Genomic DNA, 13989 nt, shown 5'->3' with positions numbered 1-13989 from the left:
CAGCCAATGGAGAGCCGCGGGGATGGAGCTCCGCGGCGGCGGGGACGGGCCGAGCTCCGGCGGCTCCTCCCAGGATCGTGATCCCGGCCCCGCCCGCTCGTCCCGGCCCCTTCCCGACACCGGGCTGCGGGTGAGTCTGAAAGAGATTTGTAGGATTTTGTGGGAGTACGAATTCGGATCCGGAGTGTAACTCCTATGTCGAGCTGGGGGTGTTTAGCCTGGAGAAAATGAGGCTCTGAGGGGTGACCTTATCGCTCTTCACAATTTCCCGAAGTGAGATTGTAGCCAGGTGGGGGTCGGCCTCTTCTCCCRGGAAACAAGSGACAGGATAAGAGARTATAGCCTCAAGTTTCACCAGGGGAGGTCCAGGTTGGACATTGGGAGGAATTTCTTCCCAAAAGGGGTGATTAGACATTGGAATGGGCTGCCCAGGGAGATGGTGGAGTCACCGTCCCGGGAAGTGTTTAAGAAAAGACTGGACGTGGCACTCAGTGCCATGGTCTGGTTGACAGGGTTGGTGTYCGGTCATGGGTTGGACTAAATGTCCTCAGAGTTCTTTACCAATCGAACTGATTCTGTGGTTCCATCATTCTGGGGCTGCTCCAGAGCATCTTGTGGCTTGTGCTCCAAGCAACATCAAGGCTGTTTTTGAGGCCCTGAAGCAAAAAGAAAGCAAAATATTTATTTTAAACATGTTACAATTCCATTTTGCTGCTGAAAGTGAAATATATGCTATCATGCTGATAATTATTTGATGAATTATATCTAGCCTCTAAATTGTTTACTGTGGGAGGAAGCTTCTAAGAAGCTGCAGCATCTTCGTTGCACCCACATTGCCCCTTTCTGCAGGGGCACTGCTTTGGCACCTCATGGGAGAGCCAAGATTGTCSCTGTCCTTTGCAGAAATGACAGTAAAAACACATGAAATTGACACTGAATTTACACCTTGTTCTGCAGTAGACATTTTTGTGGTACTTGCCCCTTTTTTGTGTGTTGTTGGGTTTGGGTTTTGGGTTTTTTTGTTATGTGCTTTTAAGAAACAACAGAAAGTGAAGAGATTTTAAAATCTTCATCTTTCTCACCTTCATGTCCGATTCTGAAGCAGACACAGGCCTGAGAATGGAATTTCTTGGAAGAAAAGTAGTGATACTTTACTATGCTTGCTATCATCAGGATCTGGATACATTTCTGGAAAGAYTTCTGGTCTCTGCACTATTGTCAGTGCCTTCTGYWAGTAATAATTCATCTTCACRTCCTTCTAACAACAGTGCTCCTTTMGTTTTCTCTCCTCTACATGAGCCTCATATAACCACAGCAGTTCGGCTGGGCCTGGACTCTCCTGTCAGCCTATTTTCAATGCCTGAGCCCTGAATTACCCTGGGGGATGATCGCTTAAGTAGCAGGGTACAACACCATTTCATGCATGTTCATTGTCTCCGGGAAAATGGCCCTCTATTCTTCTTTTCTGCACGCTCATTAAATGGTGTTAATTAGCAAGATTACCAGWTCAGCTTTAGAATACTCTCTAAGAGAGTAATTCAAACATTTGTCACAGGGTGRTGACAAAGGAGATAAAATGAAACTCAGCAATAGGTAGTTAGCTCTTAGCAAGTTCATGAACTATTATTGCCCGAGAGATTATAGACATCTGTGGCACCTTGATAAGTGCAGAGTGCAGAGTGCAGAGTGAGAGCTGACCAGAAGGGGCTATGTACAGCCTGTGTACAGGAGCAGTGTGAGTGTTAGCTTGGGAGGGAAGACGGGAGGTGGTGGTGATGTTCCCGTGGTCTTGTGCAGTGGAATTATTCAGGAGAACTCTTTTGCACACAGTTGAAACCCAACTGGATTAAAAGTATGTATTTGAACATAATGATTGGAAATTAAATAATGAATATTGCAGTAAATGTGATGTTACCAAAGTATTCCTCTGGTATCTCTAATACTTTATTTCTTGTTACAATGGGCCCTTACCCTAACCCTAACCCTGTAACAAGTGGGCCCTTTCCACTCGACCATAAGGCCCACAGCCCATGAGAGGGCTTGGAAAAGTCTTTATCAAGCTTAGCAGTAAAGCATTTCCAATTATTTCCTTAAGTAAGATAAAAGCTTGCTTTATTTTTTATCTGTGTGCTGAGACAGTTTTAAATAAATGTGTTACTAATGGACATGTCCCTCGGTGTAAGTGAAAGTGTACCTATCTTAWCACGTGTTTTAGACAAGGTTTCCCCGGTCTAAAGTTCACACTGAAATCTGTTACACAGTTACATGCAGAAAGTGAAGGCAGTCCCTGGGAACAGYCTTTGTCTTTGCTGCAAGCAAACCCAGGGAAAGGGGCTTTGAGCCACTRGTCTTCCTGCAGTGCCAAGGGCCCACAGGAGCAGAGAGAAGCATCATGGAGCTACCACCAGCCTTTGGGTGGTGCACTGAGAACCCTGAGCAGGTGCCTGGGGTGGTCACAAAGGCCCAGAGAGAGCACTCCCAGAGAGCCAGCCCAGGCTGCAGGGAAGAGCAGCGGCCCTTGCCAGAAGCCTCTGAGAAGGGGGCTGTACCATGACCCCCAGCACTGGTAGAGGAGGCGTTCTGTGCTGCCAGAACAGCTCCTGYGATGAAGGGATTGAACTGTGTATCTGGGGCAGAGGCTCAGGCAGAAAGCTGTTTGGGCAGTATCTTCCCCACCAAACATGACAGTGGGTGTCACCCAAGAGCTGGTGTGGCACCCCTGGAGAAGACGACCTATGAAGTTCAACCCACCTTCAGTGAAATTGCACTAATGTTACTGTGCTTCCCTGCAAATTCCATTTTGGCTTGTGTTTCAAAGGTTTGTTAGTACTTATGACATGTTTTGGAAAAACATATTTTGGCAAACCTCTTCCCTTCTTATTTCTATTTCTACAAAGGTAGTATTGCCTAACACCTGTTACAAAACTTGCAGAGGTCTCATTTTAACCTCTTACTGGGACTGGGTCATTTTTACTAAAATTCTTCAATGCAGTATGATAAAAACTCCTAAAGCGTTTTACAGTGATAAAATTGCAAATGAAGAAACAGTGCCATGTGGAAAATCAGCTTGCTATTTTGAAATAAGCACCCAAGTCAGAGGGGATAAGCACAGTCAAGAGCTCCACATGGAATTTGCAAAAGTAGACATACATATGCATCTGTGTGGGATGATCAATCTTTCTGCTCAGTTCTGGTGTCAGCACTTTTGAATGGCACGTAACATATAAAAAAATTAAAAAGCAAGCAAAGTGTTTGCCCATTTTTAATGTGAAAGGGAGATCTGTAACTCAATGGTTTTGTCACAAGCACAGTGCCTTTAAACTTTCCATCTTCACCTTCTAGCACCCAGAAGGGTCAGGGAGCTTGTCTGCTATCTCTTCTCACAGCTGGGCAGCTGTCAGCATCGTGAACAGCAACTCCCTCTAGGTAGGAGGTGGTTCTCCAAGGCAGCAGGAGAGCTCTGGGGAGTCCTGTGAGCATGAGCAGGCACTGTCCCTGGCCTAACTTGCTATCAGGAAGCTGCACAAGCCATTCAGGTTCAGCTGGCACAAGGCTGCACCTCAGGACTGTCTGGTAGGTCTGTCACACAGATAACCAACCCTCCATGAAAATTGCTCCATGTGAGAATGTATCATCTAAGCAAGAAAAGAGAAGAGGCTTGGGACCCTTACATCTGGAAGATGTACATCTCAGTATCAATAACATTTTGCTTTGCATAACCTGTCTGCGGCTGAATCCCAGAACCACTGTGACAGCAAGAGATCCCACAGTCCAGCATCACCTAGCATTATGCCTTGCAGGAGACAACTGTGCCCCAGACATGATTTCTGGTCCCCTRCTGGGATCAGACTGAGTAGCAAAGACCTGATCAGCAGGAGATTAAAAACAATCTCTCCTCAGAGGGCTTAAATCCCCACTGTCCTGAAGGCAGGTATTTCACTAGCGAGTAAAGGGACTCAATTTCCATCTGTTTTTACACACAGCAGGCAGGCAGAGGAAGCTGTGCCTGCTTATGGGAAACATAAGATTCCCCATTGCTATGTGTTTTTTCCACATAAGTAAAGTTGATTTACATTGTACTAGCAGAGCCTGTGCATATTAGACACCACAGAAAAGAGAATATTCATTGGCTTGTATGGGCTCTGAACACATGCAACAGTCCTGCTGTCCTGCGAAATTCCTTTTGCCTTCTTAAGCCTCTATTCCATCCCACCCCTTATGCATTTGACCGATTTGGGGCTTGTTTTTTTTTTTTTTARGAAACACTGAAGAGATTACACCCTTTATTTTAGCAACCAGTTTTTAATAGAAATATATAATATACCTTCTCACATAAATATTTCATACAGACACATAAGCACTCACAATACTCAAAGCTAAGCAATGTTCTGAAGCTCTTGCACTGTTTAAAACAGTGCAAGAAAAAAAAAAACAACAAACAAATCATCACCTTGCAAGAATGGAAACATGAAGTTTTTAAAGCACAAATAATCCAACTATTTCTCTTGTATCCCTACAACTCACTTAAATATTGCCTGCCTCAACATGCCAGCCAGTTGTGCTCTTAAGMCACAGGGGCAAGCTCTTAAGCTGCAGGGGCAAGCAGAGACACTGCATGTTCACCAACAGTGCACTGACAGCAAGAGAGGTCAGTCCAAGTGGGATCCARCTGCAATCCTGCCATGCATAGAAGGGATCACACGACTCTCTGGAATCCAAGACAGGATGGCTTTGGGAATGATTACCTGACAAGATAGTTAGCATTGAATTGCTGGCATGATGCAGGTAGGTGACTGAGCACTTCTGCCCAGATCTTTTATTTTACTTAGCATTTAGGCTGTACATTGACCTTTGTTGTTAACTAGAAGCATTAAACCTCAAGGGGAGTATATCTAAACTTCAAGTCCACATACTTGATTGTCTTGACATGGTATACCAATCAAGGAGTAAYTTAAATAAATCACTTTACAAATAGAATGTTTTTGAAGAGGGGAAAAGGGYGAAGGATAGCAAGGATCAGAGCTGAGAAACAGTCTTGTGCCTGCCTATGTGATAAAGCTTTCAAAATAGAGTGAAGCAGAATTTTAGGCTTTCCCTTCCTCCTGACAAAAGAAATAACAAATTAAAACAACAAACWCGCAGTGCAGAATTCATTCTCCCCAACTCTCAGGTAGGTAAGTTTTTGCATTTGCAGCCCCAACAGTAGATGAAACACAATGCAGTTTAGATTCTCTTTCCTAAACTCAGAGGAGCCCAGGTTAATCCACAAGCYAAAAACCAGAGTTTTTTAATCTGCTCCAGTAAAGAAAGTGCCACCTCATTCTCCACAAAGGGGAATGGAAGAACTTTACTGAAGGAAAAGCTAACACTGCTTTAGGCCTGATTCCAGATTTAAAACAAACAAATCCCACGGTAGTCTTTAAAACATTAGCACATGGGAATTAATTCTCTGCCTCTTCCTTTGTTACTTGACCAGGCAGGAGCACAGAGATATAAAAGCCACCGAAGTGCTCCTGAACTTCAGGTTTCTAATGAGGACCTTAACTGCAGATTTATTACCTGGCATTCTTTGCTTGCTAACCTCATTTTKAAGAGCTTGTTTCTGTCTACACAGGTTGCACATTGATTTGCCATTCTAAATCAGGAACAAAATATGTGTGAAGCACCTTGCAGATGACCCCACAGCCACCCTTGACTACCACAGCCCAGGATGATCAACAGATCCAGCTCACATGCCAGATYTAGAAAGCCCCAAATAAATTCAGACTCCCAGCACAATGCTGGTTTGATCCCATGCAAGGGGAATAAAGGACAAATGASGTAACTCATCTAACTGCCACCATATTCTGCCAGGTCAGCAACCCTAGACTTGGCTCTCCAGCTCTCAATGCCAGTAATGCTCAGGATAGCAAACAAGCAGGATGTGCAGTTACCACGGCTTCGTGTACTCTCACAAGTTCAGGTCACTAAGGGTAGAAGGGACAGCGGAAGTAAAGAACAGATGTTCACATTTAGGATTTAGCAAATACTGTGCCACATGCCTGATTTGATGCAATGCTATATTRTTAACACATAGAGATGTTGGACCCTCCACCACCATTCTTGGACACTCCTGCACTGCACAGCACCAAYCTCCCCTCACAGATGGGCCTAGTCTGAAAACAGGCAGCACCTTCCAAGCCTCCAGCCTCCACCCTTACACTTTAGTAAACTTCTACATTAGTCACCAAGCCTTCTTGGAGTTGAAATCTGGTAAAGAACACCTTTAACAATACACATCCTCTCTATCCACTCTTGCGCTTGGGAAGTTGTCAGGGCAGGCAGTGATTGCAGAACACATTCTAAAACCTATGAACAACAGGCAGGTAGCACTAGTTGCTCATACAGCTGTGTTATGTCTTCCTATTCAGAGTCAGGTGCTCTGCTTCTAAAGTGAACTGCAATATCCCTAGATATTTAAGAAAATAAAAGCCAAAGTTAAGTTGTCTGCAAGGCACACTACAGAACAGGATGCACACTTCCATGCCAGCTTCATGGCTATGCTAACAGAGCTGCAAGGGACCCAACCCACCAAAGAGGCACAAGTGAAGAGAGGAGGAGGCTGTATCCAGCACACACTGTGAGGTCTGAGTAACACAGTAGGAAAGARTAAGAAGGCACAGAGGATGAAAAGTATTGTCTGAGCCTTGGGATACTCAAACAKGGACTACCTGATAAAAGGATCAGCCAGGAAGATGTGAAGGGTCTGGGTGGAGCCCTAAGGGAATTTAAGGTCACTACCAAGCACCCCTAGGGTTGAAACTTTGGAGAAAGGTTACAGAAATAGCAATTTTTTCTTTCCAAACCAAAATATACCCCACATGCAATCATCAGTTGTTTTACGGAAAATCTGAAGTGCCACCATCTCTATCTGTTTCCATTATACATTTATGCATTATGAGCCATGGACCTAAAAGCTACATCCAAGCACCAGTTCACACTGGATGTGTTGATCAGGGACAAAAAAAAAAGGAATAGGATGCAAGTAAGTTTCTATGACAACTGCATTAAAAAAAAAATAAAACAAAACCCACTTGAGCGTTCCTGCTATAGTTAGACTAGCAGCATTTTTCTTTTTATCAGAGAACAGGTACAACTTTGGTAGCAATCAATTCTAAAGTGCCTTATGCTTCTTAATTCCTGTGCAAACCCTGCTGTAGAGGCAGAAAGACATTTCAAGCGTGCTAATATGCTCAATCACATAGTAACACATAACATAGCAAGGAGGTTCCAGTTACTCTCTCTATGATCACACACAGTACAGAAGTGATGCCAGAGACCATGTTTCTAGCTTTTCTTCTGCACTTCATTTCTCTTTCACTCACTCCTGCAATATAAGTATTAAGAGACACATCCAGTCTCCCACCAGGGCCTGGARTGTTCCCTGTGAGAACAAAGCACATGAGGAAGGAGGATCTACATCAGATGGTGGTCACTGCGGCCTTTCTGGCCATGTCAGCAAGGAACAGGCTGRCAGTTCTGCCATCAGTTTTCTCCTCAAATGCATTTGCTCTAGCACTGTCTCATTGCATAAAAGGGGTGAGCACAGAGTTGTTTCTAAAAAGGGCTTCTCAGCCCAGTTACCAGGCTGTGAAAACCCTGCCATTTCCCATGGCAGACTGCAAATGCATTCCTTCTGGAATGCACTTGATCAAAAAACGCAAAGATCCAATCTTTCCTTTCCTTTACGTGCCAAAAGGCCTAATCCCCTATCTCAGACGACCTTTCTTCCTCCTGGCTGAGCAAGGCTTATTCCTCTGTGGAACTGGGAACTTTCCAGTGCCAGTGGATCACAGGAAGCGGGAGAAGGAGTCATTTCTCATGCATCTCAGTCAGGACTTCAAGCCCATTTTTTCCATCATCTGTTCATACACCGTCCATGCCATTGCTGCCATCAGAGTGCGCCTGAGGGCTCGGGGCACACCACCTCGAAAAAAGCCAACCAATCCAAAGTCCTGCAACAGGAGATAAACAGCAATTAATCATAATCTAATTTCTCATTATTTATAACAGGGAAGAGCACAGGGTGTATTTCAGCTTAGACCCAGTTCAGTTTCTGAAAGACCCAGGTTTAAAGAGCATTTAGTGTTTTGGAAGACCAAGTAGCACTGTGCAACTCCAGAGCTAAAGAAGAAAGCAGGAAGAGCAGTGAGAAGAAAAAGGAAGGCGAGGATGGAGACAACAGATGGAGAAAGTCACACTCAAGTCCACCAAAGAGAAGGCAAGGGTGTAATCATTTCTAGACACTTCAGGAAAATGACTAGTCTTTGTTTGAGAGCTTGATATTTACAAAAGTCTCTCAGCTATTCTGTAAAAACTGAGTTTTTTAAGTACTGAAGTAAAAAACTATTCTGATTTTAAAAAAGAGGTACATAAAAGTGCATACACAAAGAAACAGATTGCTGCTTAGGAACATAGCTCAGTATGGAAACAAAGCAAACCTGCCAAGATCTGCCCTTCTGACAGCAGAAAGGGCTTTGAGTACTTTTCCATCCCATTCCTGGAATAAAGGTTTGGGCATTTATTTCTCTTCTAGTGTGCAAGGAGCAAAGAATTATTTAGTAGCTGGTTTGTATTTGAAACCAGCATTTCACACTGCAGTCTTGGTCTACCACAGTATAACCTCTTTCATCATCTTGAAAATACTAACACTGATTTGTCCAAATGCAAGAGCAGATGAAGCACTGATGCTTGTTCACCTCCTTTAAAAGGCAACAACTTTCCCAGCATAGCTGTGCTTTGAGCAAGGGGATCAGAATTGAGGATGTGATTGTGCATGATAGAAGGAATTCACCTCACCTTGTAGATGAAGGCAATGGTCTGGCTTGTCCTGTGGTACTTYTGGGGCGACAGCTGCATGTGTGTTTTGATGACATCAGCAGGCTGTGTTGCCAGAGAGGCCAAGATTCCCGCTAAGATCCCACACCCAAAATTCAGCAAGGGCACAAGCACCGGATCCAGCTGGTCTACAACAGAGCAAAGGGAACACACTCAGACACCACAGAGGCCAGGAACACTCATGCTGTGTGACAAAGTGAAAGCTATTAAATGATGAAATCAACATCAGAGTCTCAGATAAGTTAAAATCCATGCATCTAGAGAAACCTTTCAAGGGAAAAAGTAGTTACTTGTCAAAAGTTAGCTCTACTGAAAAGCCTCACTTGCTGGGAAACTGAATTTGTCAGAAAATCAGGAAAGAAAGAAATTGTACAAATGTTGCCCCAGTGAGTTCTAACATCAGAGAAGCCTCACATTAGTGTACAGTTGCACATTGAACAGTATGCAAGACAAGCAGAAGCAGGAAGCAATGCTGAAGACACCCTCTCTTTCACCTGTACACTAACCTACTTATGCATCAGCCTTCATAAAGACAGTCAGTCTCCATTTCTGCACTGACCTCAGCTATAGGTCTGCAGTTCTGACCTCAGCTATAGGTCTACAGTTCTCCACAGGCAAACGTGAGTGTCTCACCTAAAGGCCTACAGGAAACCAACTTAACTGTTGAGGTGGAGGGCAATAAGCAGAGCATGCAAGCTGTCAGCTGCAGGGCATCTGAGAAGAGGAACATTCTCCATTCCAGCCTCCAACATTCMGCCTTACCCTGAGGTGTGAGGTGTTTGGTCTGTGTGTAGAACATCAGGTAGATGCCAGAGAAGGGYGCATCCCGCAGCAGTGTTGCTGTGAGCCCACTGAACATGCCACGAGCCCCTTCAGTCTGATAGATATTCTTCAGGGCTCCAAATACACTCCCATAGCCAAAGCTTCCACTCTGCAAGGGCACACAAAGGTCAGGCATSTGCCAGGCAYAGGCTGAGAAGCCCTACACACATGRTAGTATGAACTTAATGTGATGCCCAAGACACCAACACAGGAAAAACCCAAGGCAAAATTTGGTTTCAGCTACCTCAGCTTTTAAAACAATCCCTCAGGGACACAAAATATGAAAGATGATACACAAACATTGTATACAACTGAAACTTAAAAATCTCAGGGCAAATTCTATTTCATCTTCTTGCCTAATTATCAGTGTGCAGCATTTCCAGCACAATGTGTGAACTGAAATGAAATCAGGACTACATCCCTAGAYCTACCCAAGTGGCAACAACCTTCTYSCAGCAGAAGGATTTATTYTGCAYCACAAGGAAGGTGTRTGACACCATTAACRGGAGACTGCTTGGAAAKTCATACCTCATATCGGGTCTTCACTACAGTCACTGGCAACATGCAAATCCCAGAAACTGCACGAGCGGTGGCACCCAGAAARACAGACTCCAGGGCTGTGGGTGAACGGTCCACAAGAAACTTTTGCTTCATCACGTACAAAGAGCTGAAGTAAAGGCCAACCCCAGGAATACATCTTGCAAAGGACTTCAGAAGAAACAGAAGATGAAGAAAGGAAAAGCTTATATAAGACAAAATATACTACAGAACATATCTGAGACTGTTAAACTTGACAGGAAGCTTTGTAGAAAACAAAAGTATCACTAAAGCTAACATGCCAAAAAAAGAAGAAAAGGTAGAAATAATTTATGGCACTGACAGAAAAATTATTTAAATAACACCAGGATTTAATGCATTCCTCAATGGCAGTTTTCTAGGAACAAGATATTCCAAACCAAAATTCAGTTCATACAGTTGTCACCCCACATTTGCAAAAGTAGTCAAGTATTCAGCTGCTCAGGACTGTAAAACCACAGGGACTGCCATATCTGAATCAGTGAAATTCACATTAATTCCTTAAAATAGGATGTAATCTAAATCATGTGATTTTCACTAATAATTGTACAAGAGTTGGCTATTTAAATTCAGGAAGACATGATTAGCAATAAATAGTAGGTTTATTTAACTACTTATTTTTGCAAGTTAGGGTTAAAACAACCACTTACTGGAGAGACACCTTTCCAGAGCCCCAAAATACTCTCAGTACGAACAACCCTAAAGAGCAGTGTTACCATCCCAGCGTTACGACCAGACCTGAAAGAAARACAAGATAGGAACTGCAGAGATGACCTGCTTCTACTCCTTGGCAGATGCATTCCACGGCCACCCCTTTCATCTGTATCCCTGTGCATTATCCCAGCATTCCACAGCCATCCCTTTCATTTGTATCCCTGTGCATTATCCCAGCACCTCCAAAGTGCTCTTTCTCATCTCAGTCTGCTTTTCTCGGTCGCTCTTTCCAGGGCTTCTCCATCACCTTCTGTTTCTCACAACTTGAAACACACATTAGAGCCCTCGCCCATTAGCATTTTTTGTCGCTTATTCCCTTTGTTAGCAGCAACAGATTATAGGTTGACTACAACACAAATTTTTCATGCACACATGAAAAATTATCTGACAACTACACAGGACTTTTCCCAGGCAAAGGACACCCCATGAAACTGCATGGTAGCCACTCCAGCAAACACCAGTCTCTCAGATGAGAACAGATGTTGAGGTTACAAGTTTTTCCAGCAGCATCCACAACCAGTGACATTTTCACTCTTCTGGAGCAAAATATCAATCCTTCTCCATGATCTAAAAACATTCCTTCTCTATAAGAAAGACTCTGATTTCCCAAATTACAACCCTGAACTCCAAGCTCCAGCCAGCAAATAAGGCAGAAGCCTGTGATGGAACACCCTCACGCCCTCCATACACACACATCTCTCACCCATTCACAGCAGGCTGCAGAGTTTGCAGGCGTGTTTTCAGCAGGTCAAGGGGCTGGAAGAGGAGTGTGGAACAAGTACCACTGATGGAGCCACACACAAAGGCCTTTAAGACTGGATGCATCTGGAAGAGGAAGAACAGATATTTAAGTGGCCATTTAATTAAGAATGGCACAAGAGGAAATATTTCAGCTGATATTTCACATTATAGGAAAGGAAGGTGGGCTGACTCCAGATGCTAAGGACAGCWGTTTTGGGCACAGGAAGCCTTTCCAGACCATTTCTGAGACTGATCAAGTTTTACCTGTGGTTTTAGGTCCCTCTGCTTTTTCTGGGAGAATGTTCCAGAATCTCCTTGAAATCCAGARGTCAGAAAGACTATTCTGAACCTCAAATGTATTAGCAGCTTTTGTTTACCGTTTCCCATGCCAGAGGAAATAGGTGTCCCCTTCCCACCACTTACCCGTACCTTTGCCCCARTCCCATGCACCTCTTCTGGCAATGTCCCCAACCTTTCCCTGCCACCCTGCACACCAAGGTCCCTCCACTGCCACGGGCACTGGCGGGGAACGCTGCCCAGACCCAAACCTGGCCCAAACGCACCCAAAGCAAGGCACGGCCYGCTCAGCTGAGGCTGCCTTTCCTATTCACAGCGGCTGCCGTCGCTTGACACTTCTCACGAAATAATAAGGCAGGAGGCACTAACCCCGTGGCAGGGTGAAGGTTTTTTTTTGTTTGCTGGCTTGTTTTTACAAACGTATGACGATGTTTGCTAATGGAGGACGARTTTCTGCGTCCCCCGGCAGATYAGATAGCACGGACAGAYCAGAAGCTACGTGGGGYACACTCCAAGCCAGCAATGGTTTCMCCGGGGTCCGCCCGGACCCACCGTCACAGCGCTGGACCCGTCCCCCCGTCCCCTCGCYGCCCCGAGGCCGCGGGTCGCGGCGCAGCAGTGAAGGGGCGCAGCGAGCCCCCASCCCCCGCCTCCCACCGGGACGCTGCCCCCGGGCTCTCCTCGGCGGAGCGAGAGAAGAAAACCCGGGGCAGCGGCCCGCTCCGGCGCGGCCGTACCTCCGGCTCCCGGCCCGGCATCCCAGCGCCGCCCGCAGCCCCAGAGCGCGGCGCAGGCCCAGCCCCCAGCCCGCCCCGCCCGGCGCATGCGGCTCCGGAACCCTTCGCCTGCCGCGGCCGTGATCCGCGGCTCGCCGCCACCAGCCGCCTCCGACCCCGTGCTTGTCACGGCTTTTGACTGTTCTACCGAGAATCGTAGAATGTTTAGGGGTAGGAATGGACCTGAAGGTTCATCTAGGTCCAACCCCACTGCTGCGGGCTCAAGGCCCCATCCAACCTGGCTATGGACAGGGTCAGGGATGGGGCATCCACAGCTTCACTGGACAACCTGTTCCAGTGTCTCACCACCCTCACTGAAAAAGAAAAAAAAATTCTTCCCAAGATCTAACCTTAATTTCCTCCTTTTCAATTTATGCCTTCTTCTCACTGCAGTTCCTGATGAAGAGTCCCTCTCCTGCTTCCCTGTAGGCCCCCTTCAGATACTGGAAGGCTGCTATGAGGTGCCCACACAACCTTCTTTTCTCCAGGCTAAACAGCCCCAATGCTCTCAGCCTGTCTTCATAGGGCAGGTGACTCCAGCCCTCTGATCGACTYTGTGGCCTCATCTGGATTTGCTCCAGCAGTTCCATGTCCTTCTCAAGTTGGGGACACCAGAACCTTCCWGCAACTGTACTCTGTATTCCAGAACTGTACGCTGTATCCCGCAATTGAGCCCCAGCATGCTCTGTCAGACATGGGCAGTGGAAATGATCAGTTCATAACCAGCAGCTTTTATGTCTCACCTCAGTTCATACCTCCCACTTCCCCACAAAACTGCCTCCTTGTGGACACTGTGTTGTTCAGAAATCTGAGTTGCTCCCTGACACCTCCTTACCGTTGTTCCTAGTGTTTCCACTTGCTCATCCACATCCTGGGCCCAGAGCAGAGGAAGGCTGGGTTTCCAGAGCATTGAAGAACGGAGGTGCCGAAATGAAGCGTTTCGATATTAGACCTGTGCCAGCCCTGAGACTGTGGCTTCGCTGTGCCAGAAAAGCCAGACACTGCTTATCGTGAATGAAGCCAGAGGAGSCTGGGAGGAGCATGCAATGGCTTTGGCACGCTGCTTTTCTAAGAATCTGCTCTGCTAGCTTGCCATGCCCTGACCACGTAAGGMATGACATGTCCAGAACGTCATGCTCCAGCTGCTCCTGGAAGGGAAACCTTGGGTGTAGCAGTAGCTACAGAC

The 13989-nt window shown here is 45.8% G+C and overlaps 1 protein-coding gene across 2 annotated transcripts; it reads right to left on the bottom strand.

The window, feature by feature from the left end:
- Window positions 1–4297: 4297 nt before the first annotated feature.
- Window positions 4298–13757, bottom strand: SLC25A38 (solute carrier family 25 member 38). 2 transcript variants are annotated; one of them, XM_057377271.1, is made up of 7 exons: window positions 13639–13757; window positions 11693–11814; window positions 10926–11013; window positions 10228–10407; window positions 9640–9808; window positions 8839–9005; window positions 4298–7994 (listed from the first exon to the last, which is right to left on the bottom strand). In XM_057377271.1, the coding sequence occupies exons 1-7, from the start codon at window positions 13711–13713 to the stop codon at window positions 7872–7874; spliced, it is 924 nt and encodes a 307-aa protein (XP_057233254.1). In that variant the 5' UTR covers window positions 13714–13757; the 3' UTR covers window positions 4298–7871. The 2 variants fall into 2 exon arrangements, with proteins under 2 accessions (XP_057233254.1, XP_057233255.1); XM_057377272.1 differs by lacking the exon at window positions 13639–13757 and adding an exon at window positions 12765–12823.
- Window positions 13758–13989: the final 232 nt, after the last annotated feature.

The sequence above is a fragment of the Malurus melanocephalus genome, unplaced genomic scaffold (genome assembly GCF_030028575.1).
Source record: "Malurus melanocephalus ecotype Western Australia unplaced genomic scaffold, MMel_1.1 scaffold_309, whole genome shotgun sequence".
In the NCBI taxonomy this organism is placed as follows: Eukaryota; Metazoa; Chordata; class Aves; order Passeriformes; family Maluridae; genus Malurus; species Malurus melanocephalus.
This window is presented reverse-complemented; position numbering and strand designations above follow the sequence as displayed.